The sequence below is a fragment of the Chironomus tepperi genome, unplaced genomic scaffold (genome assembly GCF_022539635.2).
Source record: "Chironomus tepperi strain 1889 unplaced genomic scaffold, CSIRO-AGI_Ctep_v1 contig_337, whole genome shotgun sequence".
Classification (NCBI taxonomy): domain Eukaryota; kingdom Metazoa; phylum Arthropoda; class Insecta; order Diptera; family Chironomidae; genus Chironomus; species Chironomus tepperi.
In genome coordinates this window covers 1205110-1220530 of record NW_027226459.1, presented here as the reverse complement: position 1 = coordinate 1220530, position 15421 = coordinate 1205110, and the positions used below count along the sequence as shown (strand labels likewise).

Sequence of the window (15421 nt, the reverse complement as noted above, 5' to 3'; positions counted from 1 at the left end):
AAGGAACTTCAAAGTCTGTAGTAAGCTTCTTTTATTTATTCACAAGTAAAGTAAAGTAAGGTCAAATTTCAAGTCAAGTGTCAAGTGTCAAGTCAAGTGAAAAGTCAAGTGTCAAGTCTAGTGTCAAGTCAAGTATCAACTCAAGTGTCAAGTCAATTGTCAAGTCAAGCGTCAAGTCAAGTGTCAAGTTAAGTCAAGTGTCAAGTCAAGTGTCAAGTTAAGTCAATTCAAGTATCAAGTCAAATGTCAAGTTAAGTGTCAAGTCAAGTGTCAAGTCAAGTCAAGACGACTTCAAACTCTGTTCTAATACCTGAATATTCCCGCCAAAATATGCCCGTCTAAAAATCTTAATAGTCACACTTCAAAACAGAGCATTTGATTGAACAGATTTTTAATTTCCTTCCTTAATCTCCCTCAAAATGCTTACTGTCATTAGCGTAATTTCATAAATTCATCAGATGTCTCAATATATTTTTCACGTCATTATCATTTACACAGTCTCTACCTTAAACAATAATTTAAGTAAAGTCACGAGTCAAAACTTTTTATGCAAATTATCATCATTAGAATCATTTTCATGTAATAGATAATCTGTGTCTGATTACCTCTCAAATGATACTTTAAAAACTATCGCAAATGATTTTGACAAAGTTATGAAGAAGACAGAAAGTTTAAATTGAATATAATTTGTCAAAAGGGATTGTTTGCTTATTAAGTGACGTGAAAAATTGACTTTTTGACCCATCTACCCTCTGCTGTCCTACGCTCATCTCCGTTTACCTCCGCTCATCTTCGCTCGACTCCAATCCTCTTCGCTCGACTCCATTCCTCTTCGCTCGACTTTATTCCGCTTCGCTCGACTTCAATCTTCTTCGCTCGACTCCAATCGTCTTCACTCGACTTCATTCCTCTTCGCTCGACTTCAATCCTCTTTGCTCGACTTCGCTCATCTTCGCTCGACTTCAATCCTCTTCGCTCGACTTCGATCCTCTTCGCTCGACTTCGCTCCTCTTCGCTCGACTTCAATCCTCTTCGCTCGACTTCGCTCATCTTCGCTCGACTTCAATCCTCTTATGTCGACTTCGATCCTATTCGCTCGACTTAACTCCTATTCACTCGACACTCTCCGCTCTACTTCGCTCCACTTCGTCCCCCCTTAAGAACGTGTCGTAATAAGTGAACGGCCCCCCGTGACGAGTAATCTGAAAAGATTTTCCATCAAGCTAATTTTGAAGGTTTCGGCAAATTTTCTCAGAAAAATTATTTTTTTCCGTCATCAAGATGAAAATTCAAGCTCACCTTTTTTTATTGTCTCGGCAATAAAAAGGTCGATTTTTTTCTTATTATTATGAGCTCAAGATTTCACATCAATAAGTTCCATAACATCCGTAAGCGAACATTTTGGAAATTCATTGTCAATGTCGAAAGGTACACGAAATACAATAAAATTAATAAAAATAAGAATGCCGCATTTTTCTGTTGAAAAAAAAGGCACAACAAAAAAATTTTTATGTGCGGAAATGGAACGACATAACAACAACAAAAATCATGGCAGTTTCTAATAAATTCTCCTGACTGAATGTCACGAATTTCACTAAAAAATGTTTATTTTCAGTGTCGACATTTTCGAGGAAAATCCTTCAATGGAAGTTGAAAGGGAATAAGTTGATGAAAAATCAATGTCAAATTTTGGTGATAATTGAAAATCTATTGTAGACAGAGGTGGCAGTGTGATTGACATGATTGTGGCATAGATTAAGATTGAACCCGGAAGACTATAGATCTTGAACCCAGATGCGAAGTAGAAATGGCTGAAAATTTAACACTAGACCAGCGTGACTCTGATCTGGCCTCTTCTGGGCAGATTCGATAGAATCCGGTATTATGAAAGAGTCAAATCGGTCTAAGATCTGATTTAGCTCCAGGTCATGTAGACTCTGATTTCGGGCCAGATTTGATGAAAACCGAGCTTCATACAAGAGTCAAGTCATTCAGGGGTCTGATTTCCAGTTATTTATAGGCTGTGTGCTTTCCGGGTCAAAATGGTTGAAGTAATTGGGGAGTTAGGCAAGCTATCGTACTGACTCATTAGTAGGCCAAATGTCAATTGTCCACATTCACGTAATACTCAATATTTTCACTAAGAACTCCACTGGCAACCAAACAGCGCTTAGATATGTACTATGGCGAGATCAAAATGCCTGAGAAAATGTCAATCCTGGGACTAATACACAAGTTTGTTCCACCGCCTGTGGTTCAAATCCCTAAGTCACCCAAGAGTTACTTGGCATAGAACAGTAATGAAAGGAACGTCAATTTAAAATGCAGATTGAGACTTTATATTGTCAACTTAGGAAGTGAACAGCATCATATTTGTGATTTTGCCCAGAAATTTAAGAACCATTGTCACATCACTGTCTTCCTCAAACACATCTAGAATACCATGTCTAAAATCTAGAGACTAAACAGCCAACATTTCCCTTAACTACATCTATCACTTCGAACATGTCAACTCAGTAAATATAAAGCAGGCCAAGCAAATAATAGCGACAACAAAAATTTTCATAAATTATGAAAATGTCACAAATTAACAAATGCATTTCTAGGCACACAAGAAAAAATATTTGCAATTCATTAATCAATGCCCAATGTCACGATACAAAATTATAGATCGATTGTGTAAATGCATATGGTGCAAAGCACATAATTATCATATGATTGGCTGATGTTCAGCTAAATGCGATGATAAGAACAATACATTTTTGGGGGATATAGAAAAATGCACCAAAATTGTGGTAAGTGGTTGTTGGGTGAAAGGTGGAATGGCTTTTAAAGTCAATAATATGACATATTCTCATGCGAATTCGGTTGAAGTGTCACAAGAGCTTGCATTAGGTTGCTAGAAGGATAAATCCGGCTTTGGACGGTCTCACTGCGCGGTAATAAGTTCATGTACGCCACAGCCAAGGAAGTACGTCTCACAAGCATTGAGGTAGAGCGTTGGAATCAATATGGTTGACCCTCAACCACTCTTATCCCGCTCATCTCGAGATATGTACCCGTAGTGTCACGAAGCAAGCACATGACTCCATTTGGCAGCTAATTAGAAGCCATGAGAGAGATTGCAGTTCATCAGGACTGCGTATGGATTCTAAGAGCTGCTTCTGTCTCCTTCATGTCACTCAGGTACATCACCAACTCAACTCTTAACCTCCAATGCATCATTTAACCTTTAAAGCCTCAAATTCTCTTTCATATCTGTTACTTCCTAATCCACATCTTGAAAACCTTCAAGCTCTTAATATTATAAGACGCACGAATCGATTAGGAATACGATATCATGAAAAACAATTCCAAGAAGCCTTTTCAATCGACAATATTTTCATCCCAGCCTACACTCTTTTTGATCTGATTGTGTTAATCGCGGGGAAATTTATGAATGACTGAATATCACAAGACAGTCGATTCGTCAATGAACTTTAAGTCATATATTAATTAGCGGTTGATAATTACGCTAATTAGTTTTAGCACTTTTTCGTAGAATATAATGTGATATACTTAAGAGTAAAGAAGTCCCAATTAGCAACCTGTAAACTTATTGACTGAATCGCAGTTAATTAAACGTGAATTGTCACTTGTGCAATAAGTTGTTTTTGTGTAGCTAAGGTGGATGTTCTGAGAGAGTTTTGAGTCTGTTGCTTAGTCAACTGTAGGCTTTATCATACAAATCTTGTTGTTGTAGCCGGTTGTAAGCTATTTTGCAGATATTTGACAATTTTCCACATTATATAGACATGGGCGTATCTAGGAGGAAGCCATAATTGTGGGGTGCAACCTGGATTAGGAGCGCATCTAGGATGGTCCAACTTTTGGTTCGAAATTCTTTAATTTGCTAGTATTTTCGAGACATTCATTTTATTTTCCATTTCCCGAACTCCCTTCTGGCCACTCCCTTGGGACAACTTACTTCTTACTTCTTTGACGAAGGCAAACGAGGGTCCATTGCCTGGGGGTAAGCCCGCCTCCTATTTAGTCAGAATTCTTCAATAGCTAGGATATTTCTAGGCAAACATGCCGATTGTCCAGCAATTTTGCGTTCCATACATGTCAGACTACGCATCTGCACAAACCACACATCATCACTGAACGACCCCTATTTAAGAATCTTAATTCATTATACTCAAATTAGGACAGAATCAAATTATAGTGTTTATCACATTTTAAAGACCACAGCGATGAATTTTCATCTCCTCTTAAAAATATTTACACAATAAGATTCTCATCTTTTCGTGATTCACGCACAAGAAGTTTTCTTATTTTCATTATTTACATTAACTAATATGAGAACATACATATATCAGGCGAGGGAAGCACTCGAAATAAATCAACGAGAAATGAAATTCATTTCATAAATTTTCATGTGCAATCTCAGCTTTTTTTTCAGTTTTGAGGCACAGAGAAACAATATTCATGAGAATGTTTGTGCATATTTATGCCTCCCGGTAGATAAATTATTACTAAACGTGTTACCATAAAATATACTTGATTAATGCTCTATTTACAGCCTCTATCGTCGCTTATTTCTCATGTTGTAGCATTGCGACAGAACAGGAATTTTTTTTTTTTCATATAATTTTATTCAATTAGATCAAATGACAATGCCATGTATATATGAGAACAAATAGGTAGCATATGGACGTACTTTACATGTTAACGATAAATTCTAGGTCAGTGGTGGGCAACCTTTTATTTTTTGTGGCACACTTTTGTGAGAGGCTTCGAACGAAGCTACATATGGCATACGGTTTGTGGAATTTCCAACAAATCCATAGACCGCGACACACAGGTTACCCACCACTGTTCTACACCAAATAAGTAATCAGATTAAACTTAAATGGTCACACATTCATGATGTCTCAAATTGATGGATTTGGTGCTATAAATGAGAGGGAGTTCCAGATGTTTTACCCTCAGCACATTCTTGATCTTTTAGGTTTTGATTCAAGGTTTCATCCTTGAAGTCTTGGTCCCGGTCTCTGTTTCTCATCACAAACCCTTTTATCGATTGCCATCCGTTCTTAGGAGTCATATGCCTTAAAATTCTATTGACCTAATTACCAAACAAACCCAATGCATACAACCTGACCTCCCAAAATTAATAGTAATACATAAATCCACAGAAAATCTTCAATCCCCAAAGTAAATAATCTCAAAAATAAATTCATAACAGAATCAACAGATTAAATGCAAAAAAAAGTACATTTATAAATATAAGATGGACGCAAACAGTTGTGTCTAGCATTCATTAATTCAGATTTACTTCATAAATCACAGACTAATGATTCGAAAGTAGTTGACTTGCCATTTAAATTTTTCTTTTATGTAATTTTTCAATTTATTTGTATTGAGGTCGTTAAAAATTGATGAAAATTAAATTTGAATTGTCTTAAAGGCACTTCGGGACATGATTGAAGATTTATGAAAATGGGAGATTTATGAGAAAATTAATTGTATTTGAGAATAAGCAGAGATTTTCATTGATGTGTAGTATGTGCATATATTTATATGGATTTATTAGTGATTGGAATGGGATAAAGGAATTTTAATTGAGGTTTGCGGCATAATTTTGTAGACAATTTGATGCTGTGAATGTTTATTTTGATAAAGTGTCGTATTTGTGGGTGATTTAGATGATTTGGATGTGATAACCCGAGTGACACATGAGAGACATGGACAGTCATATGGAATCTATATAGCCGAACTCTGTATGACTGCCAATTGACTACTGCATGGAGTTTTGAGTCATCCGGACATGCAACATGCTTTTTTGCAATGTATTAATTGGATCCTGTGTTTGAGCACCTTGTTTGTCCACGTATTAGACGACTGTCTATGCTATATAAACCAATTAACATTTAAGAGACTTCATAAAGGTCTTATTGGCCTGAACTTTGTGTATTGGTCCAATGCAACGATAAGAGCTGAACAATGAGCATTGTATAGAGGTAGACGTTTCAAGTGTGCATCGTGTCATGCTTTTTAACTACCCTCGATTGCCTAGTAAGCAAGAGCACTTGACATGTAATCAAAAGCACGTAGGTTCGAGTCCAATTCTGTCTATTTTGTAGAAAAATGTATTTTCTTCTCAAGAACCTTAATATATGTAGTAAGGTTCCTGAACATCTTACTCTACAGCAGCTCACATCCAGAATGAATCAAACTAAAGAAGAACACATCGCAACAGATGCCAAAAAACTGACAATGACCTTCATATTCAGACACAATCACGAGAGGATCATCAATCTTTTATTTTTATGGCACAATAGTCTTCAAGTCAGCTGTATTTCACATGATCGATTAAGAATAAAATATCTTTTGAAATTAAGATGCAGAAATTTTGTTTCCAACCTGAAATGTTTCTCTTAATTGCTGTAATTTTCCATTAATTTGAAATTGCTTGTTACTGTATTGTTGCCAATACGTAAGCTTGAAATAAAAATTAATTAATTATAGCATAACTCATAAATATTTTCTGATTTTTTTTTTGTGTAAAAATAATAACAAATGCAAGACATCTAGCTTGATTTTTTTGACGGACAGATAATTGTTATGTCGGACGACAATATAGACAAAATATAGGTCCAAGAGAATTTTTTTAACAAATTTATTATTTTATTTAAAATATGAAGATTGTGAGAGTTTTTTGGGTGATGGGAATTGATTTTTTGAAGTATTTTAGTGTCTGGTTAGTCTACTTAAGGTATATCAACATGAAATGAGTCTAGACAGTTGAAAAATGAGTGATTTTGCACTAATTCTGCAAGTTTTTGATTTAACGGTCATTTAAGATTTGAATAATATTTATTATGCATAGTTGAAAGCCCCTTTTTGTACAAAAATTCAGTCTGTTTTTGAACTTCGAAGAATAAACATTGAAATAAACTAAAATTTCAGAAATTCCCTAACTTTCAGCACTAAATATTGTTTAATTGAATCCAGTAATGTCATATAAAGTATAAATGTAGATAACAGCATTGTTTTTAGCACAAAAATTTACAACTTAATTACATTTTCTGAAAATTTTCGTCTTATCTATTCCAAAATATTGTTATTTGATCGACAATTCAGTAAACAATTCTTATTTTCATCCAGCAAATAACCATGAGTATATAAAACCAAATATGATAACAAATTTGCCGAAATAATGCGATCAATATCAATTATATAAAAAAAGTTTCATCATCAAAAAAAGTCTACAAGCTACTTAAGAGTATTTCTATTGAAAATACTCACAGTAAACAATGTAGTTTTGCTTCTATGAACTGATTCGTGTTACGGCAAAATATTTAGATTTTGAGAAATGTTTGCTTCATAAAACTGTTGGAATCCAGGAAATGCCATCATTATCAAGTATTTTCAAAGCCAAGGCTGTTATCGAGGATGCTGTTTTATGACATAATATCACATAGTCTGTGTGATATAGGACTGAATTTTAACAGAACAGAGTTTGAAGGTTAGATAGTTCAGACATGGATTTTGGCCTGATAAAGTCTTGGAATTGGATTGCTGGATTGGGCTATCATTGAGTGAAGTGGTAAGGTGGGAGCAGAAATTGTATAACTTATATAAAGCATTTTACCATAAAGTCGAGTATCCCTCGATAGCTCAGTAGTAGGAGCATGCGTCTGAGAATCCTTAGACGTGGGTTTGAGTCCCAATCGGTATCTATCATATGGAATCGTACTTTTCTGTCAGATCCATCACTTAGCCTAGAAGGTGGTCCTCTTTAAGCTGCAATTTGTATGAAAAAACGAATTCGAACGCTTCCAAAAAGTGAAATATCAAAGAAATCAGACTGATTTCAGCATAAATCTACCAAGGGACGTAGTCAGAAATTTCTTCAGCGTTTCCTCTTCTTAGGTTTTCAATGTAAAGATCCAGCTCATTCTGATCTCGAGATTGAGAACCCTACTCTCCTGCCCTTAATTGGGTTTGACTTCCATAGCCTCAACTGCTCTTCTTGTAGACATCTCTGTTCCTACATACTCCTACCCAGCCTGATATCACATGATTCTGTTTATTTTCATTTCCTCATTTTTCTCATTGATTTCAAACATCACACAAACCGTCTTTGATGCTTAAACGTGTAATTTATGTTCTTTAATCTACATATTCATGTGCTTAATCTTCCACTTAAAATTATTAGGAAATCAAATCATCCGGAAAATTAATCGAGAGTGTTCGAAAATTAGACGTAATTTAATAAGATTAGTGCCAGATTTTTTTTTTGCAATATATTTTCACACATCTAGGTACTTCCAATTTTCAATTTTTTTTCATGATGCGATAAAATCACGAGTAAATAAAAAATTATATTAACAATTTTTGTGCAAACTCAAGAATATTTTTTTATGATGTTAAGTAGTAAGTGTATAAGCACGATGAGAAGAGACAGAAAAACTTTCGAAAAAGTCTTTCCTCATAAAGCCATACACACAGAAGCGTCTCTTAAGCAAAAACAGGGGAATATAAAAAAAATATTCGTAAATAAGCAGCATGTGAGATGAGGATTAGGTGTCAAATAAAGAAAAAATCTGCCATCGTCGGCTTGAAACTGTGCAGGCATGCGAAAAGGTATTATGCAGAAACATTAATCATTCTCAACTCTCACAAGGAAGAGATACAAGCACTTTTAATTCCCACTTCTGTGCCTTTGACATTCCTTCCTCTTTTTTTTTTTGGTACATAATATTATTCGAATGGGCATGGAAACTCTGCATGTAAATTTATGCTGTAAGATTTTTCTCTGTTTCTGTTCCATAAAATTAATTTTTGTCTCGGTTAGCATGGACCGTATGGCACTTGTGAGGTGGGCATTAAAATATCTTTTTGTATCATAAATTATTTATGAATTTGTTACGCATGAATGCTTGTGGGAATTAGATGAATGGTGTTAGAGTGTCAACAAAGTGCAGCTTTAAGTGAAAATTGTGTTTGTTTGGTCAATTGGACTGCTTTTGGATGTGGGGATTCTTAATGTTTTGGATTAATCTTTAGTAATTTAGGTGTTGAGTGATATAATTGAAGAAGGTTCCTAAGCAGAGCCTTTGTGGTTCAGTCAAAGCTTTTTGATTGTAACCAAATGTAGGCGCTTCTGTTTGAGAGCCATCTGGAAGCCACACGGATGCGGTTTTTGATTTTTGAACTCCGTAATCGGAACTATATCAGCATCTTACTAGGGACTATAGTGCATAAAATCCGATTTTATTTAATAAAACCAGATATCGGCTTAAATCTTCCCAAATAGCAAATTTGGCACCAAGCCGATGTGTCTTTAGTTTGATGCTAGTTGTAAACCAAATCCGACTCCAATTCACAGTCAAGTTAACTGGCTTAGGATTTAAAATCGATTAACTTGTTGGATTAGTCCAAAAATGCAGGCTTGTAGTCCTGGTCGATCTATATGATACATCAGGAAACTGCTGGACTGCGAATCTATAATGCAAGTCTGAGGTTCTATGCTAAACTCTACAAAAAATTGGTAATTGTCCAAAAATCCTTCCCCAATTAAGCAACATTCTGAATTGTCTCCGGATTTGGTTAACATCCGACATCATGCTAGAGTCATCTTGGCCATGTGTCGAATTTTGGATCGATTATCCGAGTTGTAGTATCAGGGATCTACACTACGCAGTCGAAACGACGCCACACATGCCCAGGCCATACACAAACATAAAGTCTTCAACATGTCTAAAAGTACCAACAATATTCATAATTCAAAGGAAATGCCTTAAGCACTTATGTATGTTTTAAACAAAGACATGTCACATAAAAAAACTAAATAAACCAGCACAAAAAAGTACACAATTTGATCAAAAAAAAATCTCATGTAAATTTACCCAGCAAATTAAATTCACGTAACTTTAATAGAGAAAAATAACAAAGAAACGATGACAAAAATCTGACAGGAGATGGTGAAAGTTGCTCATAGAGGAAAAACATTCTTTAGTTCCAACATAGCAAGGTAAGAATTCCATTATAAAATTGCTCTCGTCTCAAAAAAAAAAGACTTTTTTAAACAAACTTTTTATGTCGCAAAAGTATTTTGTGTGCTTGTCATATTTTATTATTTCTCTCTGTGCTGTGGAATATGTCGCGGTAACACATGTAATACAAAGGTATGGAAGAGTGTATTGCAGTGGTGGGCAACCTTCGTGTCGCGGTACACAATACTGTGTATCCAAAAATTGCTTTGAACCACATGTCGCGTGTGGCTTCAGTCTAACCTCACCACCAAAGTGTGCCGCGTCACACAGGTTGCCCACTCCTGCATGACTCGTTCCTGATTTCCTCTGAGAATTTTTTTTATAGCAGCCATTAATTTGATCCTAATAAATCTTTTAAAAAAAATCTTGTGTGATTTTAAATTATGTTTATCATGAGGATTATGAATGTATATGGAATGATATTGAGCAATAAACTGAGCTTGGTGTATTAAAGAAGATGAAAATTGATTTTGGATGTTGACTCTTTTTATTTATATTGAAATATTTTGGCTAAAAAAAAAATCAGCTGCAAATTTTTTATGTAAATAATCTCGCGAATTTTCTGGTACAAATGATAATAAAGAAGGTAGATGCATCTTGATATAGTTGAAGGCTATGTAGATTGATGCTAATCAGAGGTGGAGTTAGAAATTTTGGAAGGAGAAGACCATCTCCCTGCTTGTTTAGGATTTTTTCACCAAAACTCTGCAAGATTGAAGAGCTTTCCACAAAAGAGAACGACCAATAATGCACAACAGTCTCCTCCCTCCCCTCTGAATACCCTCCTGATGCTGATATGGATTAAATTGTATTTCAATATCAAACAGTCATAAGATCGCAAATTATGCAACAAGTTGATTATGTCAATCTTATTCTTGCAGTATCACGAGGAGTACAAATCGGTTAATTGATCCAACATCCAACATCCGACATCAAAATGACGTGACTCTGGAAACATGTTGGATGTAAACCGAATCAGGCTTGAAGCTAGACCCTAACAAACAAAGAACATGCTTTCATAGTACAGAAAGACCATTACTGTACCTAAAAGCGGTCTTTTTGCCTGTTAGAGAGAGTCACGTTGGTTTGATGCTGGATATTTAATCGATTAACTATTTTGTGTTATTCGGGTATTTTTGATTGTTACATCAATTCTTATTTAAAATGACTTAAACTTCTATGTAATATCTTAGAGATCATCAACTTATTATCTAACGCTCTTTGGGAGAAGGAGTGAAAAAGTTGATTTTCCGCGTTACGTAACAAGTGAAAGCCCCCTTATTGACAACAGTAAATATGAGATACAACGTTCAATGACCATTAACAACCTAAATTTCACAAATTTTCAAGTCAATTGACAATTTAAAAATGTTAACGGATTTTTAAATTCAAAAATCAATTTTGGTGAAATTGTTGAGTAAAATGCCAAGGACACGTTCAGTTATTGTTTACAAAATTTATCAAATTAATCAATTTCTGCAAAAATGTGAAAATTTTGTAAGATTTATGGCATTTCCAGGAATAATTTCAAGGTTCTGTAACAGTTCATTCGTTCAGTCTACAACAAAGGCAGATTCATCTCTGCCCATATTCAATATACCCATATTTTTGCATACAAAATTAACAATAATAATTCAATGTAATGTAAATAATTGCTTACAATTCCAATTTTATCCATTGCTTTTTATAGGATCATCGGCAGCTTGTTATTATTATTTATAGTGTGCCTTAAAAGGAGAATTGCATCACCTCATTACATCTTCATTATCCAGGTATCTGACATGTCAGCACTCTATAAGGTAATGATGATGCAAACTAGGTCATACTTTTACTTGTGTAACTACGACTTTAATTAATTATACATCCAGGGATGATTCACAGTCGGGAGGTTCTTTAAAGTTTATCCATGACAACTTAAAATATCTCTTTTTTCCACATTTACATTTCTATGCTTTGTGTCTGCTATTGCTTCTTACCTTTTTTTGGATATTTTTTTATCTCCTTGATGAAATTTTCTGTGCTGCTGCAGGAAATAAATTTTTCAGCTTTATTTATTTGATGGCTTTTTTTGTGCTTGTTGCTTTTGCTGATCTTTTTTGTTGTCTTTGAAATTTTTATTATTTTTTTTTCACTTGATTTTATTGAATTTTTTTTTATTATTTCACTTCACTTCACGGCAACTTCACTGCTTTAGATCTTTTTGCATGATCAATTTTTTATTAATTCACTATTTTTTATTGGTTATTTTTTCTATACACAATGGAGAATTAATTTAGAGGTTGATTAATTTGGGGCTGTTCACTTGTTACGTAACGCAAAAATCGACAAAAATCAACTTGAATTTATTTTATATTCAAGTCAACTTGACATTTTTTTAAAAATTTAAGTTAACTAGACTTGACATAAAATTTGATCCAAATGACTTCATGTAAAATTCAAGTCAACTTGATTTTATGTGAAATTCAAGTCAACTTGACTTCAAGTAAAATTCAAATAAACTTGACTTCATGTAAGATTCAAGTCAACTTGACTTCATGAAAAATTCGAGTAAGTTTGACTTCATGTAAAATTCAAGCCAACTTGACTTCATGAAAAATTCGAGTAAGTATGACTTCATTTAAAATTCAAGTCAACTTGACTTGCGTTACGTAATAACCACATTACACAACATTGTCGAACAACCCCACAAAATTCACAAACAAAATAAATATCACATTAAAATGCAATGAATCAGTCGGTCTAGTGTTGTTTAAGAATTATTCGTTGGTAATTTCACTAATTTTTTATCTTTGAGAAATGATTGTAAGACAGTTGGCACTTAACAGATTTATACCACGAGTCATTTGTAATATTAACCGCGATTTAGGTTGATGAACAGCCTTGATTGAATAATTTATTACAATACACTGTCACGGACACTCAATAATTTTATCCGATTTTTAACAATTTTTTTTGAAACTAAATGTCATGCACATCCGCAAAATGCTTAGCTGAATAGCAAAACAAATTATTTTTTGTTCTGTGCACTCGGAAGGTCTGGAATTTAAATTTGATACGCTGCGTGTGTATTTTCTTGCAAATTGTTCAAACAATTTTTTATATTTGAAGTAAACAAAGCATAATATCAGGTATAAACAAAAGGCAGTCAATAATTATTTTGTACTGAAATGATGGGAATTAATTTTTTGGGGCTTAATATGATTTAATGAAGGTTTTGATTGTTTACTTTTTTTGATGAATTTTGAAATCAATGTTGATGTGATTTGATTTGTTTTTTGATTTTTTAAGCTAGGGTTAAGTTAGAGCAGTGTTGGGCAACCTGTGTGCCGCGGCACACTTTTGAATAACACGAATGAAAATGTCATGAACTGTATTTCGTGTTCGGTTTCAGTCAAGGCTAACCCTAGGCTAGGTTGCCCTGCAACCAGTGGTGAGTAGCCTGTGTGCCGCGGCACACTATTGCTCTGTGAGAATTTCTTGGAATTACCATAAACCGTGTGCAGTTTGCAGTTTTGGTCGAGGCTTACCACCAAAATGTGTCTTAAAAATTAAAAGTTTGCCACCCCTGCCCTAAGAGAGGTTCATCAGCTTCGCTAAAATTCGGTTCCATTCCAGATCGACCTTTTCTACACCGTGTGCCTTTTTAGTGATTTGGACTAATTTAGGTATCAATAAGCTGTCATAACTGTCATCGATTCCAAAATCTCTAAAAATAAAATTGACAATCTGACAGAATCAAAACATTTAGTCTAGAATCTTCAATAGAAACTGTCTCGACATCAATGTTAAAATGTCACAGACACACAAAAAAAAAAAGAACCAAATCATCGTATCCAACCGCAACAAAAAAAGATTCCTCAAAGGAAATTAAATGAAATTTCTTTTATCAATTTTCCAGACATTTCGCTCAATTCTTCTTTCGTCTCAATTCCTTTATCTGGTTAGTCACAGATAAAAAAAAAAGTAAAGTGACAACACCTAGACCCTGTTTTCATTCAAAGCATCACAAGATACACAAATCATATGAGAAACACTGTTTGCTTTTGATTATCATACACACTGACTTCTTATTTCCAACAAAAATATTGAAATTCCAACTGTTTTATTTGAGCAGATTTTTATGTCTGCATCACATCCACTTGTGACTTGATAGTCAATACCTAAAATTCACCTCCGAAATTTGATGAACCGCGGAATTGAGGCACTTTGTGATTGTTTCGTATCAAAATATGTATATATAAATAAATAATATCCAATACACAGCGCGTGTGCTCGAGTCTAGCTTTAAATGTGAACTAAAACTTTCTGAATGAAATGAAAAATACTCCACACACAGCCGTGTAAACAGCCAGCGTTTTTTAAAAAATTATTATTTTTTTTTTCCTCCTCAACTACACTTCGGCCTCGTACTTAGTTTTTCTTTTCTTGTTCCTCCGCTCTCTGACTGCTACGATAAAAAAAATTATTATTTTCTATTCTCACTGCTGTTACTTTACTGCTGTCGCTGCTTATTTTTAGCACGATATTTAAAACTTACGTTCACGTTTGGATTGACTGTTTGGACAGCTTGACTTTTTGCGTCTGTTTTTTTTCATCTCAATTCCTTCATGTTCAGAAATGACAAAAGTACAAATTTCATTGCGTAGGTTCTGTTGGGGATTGATTTGGGCTTATGGAAGTAGTTTTTAGTTTTGTTGCTGTATATTTGAGCTTTTGTATTTCTTAATATTTCTCAGTGTTGTCCAAACTGTGTGTCATGGCAGATTAGTGTGCTATAAAAATTAAACTTGGAAATGACATGAATCCCATGCCGTAAATAATTTCGGTCGTGACTTACCATCAAGGTTTGTCGCGGAAAAAAAAGTTTGAACAACACTGATTCTACATGCATTGTAAGAAAATAAGCCTGAATGCTCCATAATACGTAAAATGTAAAAAATGTGCAATGGAAACAACGTCCGGGACAAGCTTCCCGAATAGCACACTATATGTGCTAGGGCACCCGATTCGTGATTAGGGTTTGTGCTAATTCTATACTAAAGCTTTATACTTGATTTATGATGGAATATTGCTAGACTTTATTCAATTGTGCTTCTCTGGATAATCGTCAGTTGCTACAAGTATTTGTGGATTAATTGGGCATTATTTCAGACAAACTCAATGTTTTTGACAAACGTTTAATCAATATAAAGTCAGATTACTAAGTCTTGTCTAATTTTTGAAGGAAAACTCATCTGAATATAAAGATCAGACAACACAAAACTGAGCTAGGTTTGTGTTAGAGCAACAGTTATCATCTGAAAACTAATAGTGAATTTTTCAACTGGATCTAAGAGTTTGAGACTGAATCAATTGTTCAGGACTTGAACTTCAAT

The 15421-nt window shown here is 34.4% G+C and overlaps 1 protein-coding gene across 7 annotated transcripts in view; it reads right to left on the bottom strand.

The window, feature by feature from the left end:
- Window positions 1-14337, bottom strand: part of Pkg21D (Protein kinase, cGMP-dependent at 21D) — a 71949-nt gene extending 57612 nt beyond the window's left edge. Inside the window, exons 1-2 of one of the 7 annotated variants that reach the window (XM_070644624.1) lie at window positions 14218-14337; window positions 12023-12296 (exon numbers count right to left, since the gene is read on the bottom strand). Coding sequence is in view for 1 of the 7 variants with exons in the window: in XM_070644619.1 (XP_070500720.1) it covers window positions 7640-7732 (93 nt within the window). In the remaining 6 variants the exon portion in view is untranslated. Of the gene's footprint in view, window positions 1-7639; window positions 7748-12022; window positions 12297-12710; window positions 13447-14102 lie in introns of those variants that run through there. The other 6 variants (XM_070644622.1, XM_070644621.1, XM_070644620.1 and 3 more) reach the window with 6 other exon arrangements.
- Between the last annotated feature and the right edge of the window lie 1084 nt (window positions 14338-15421).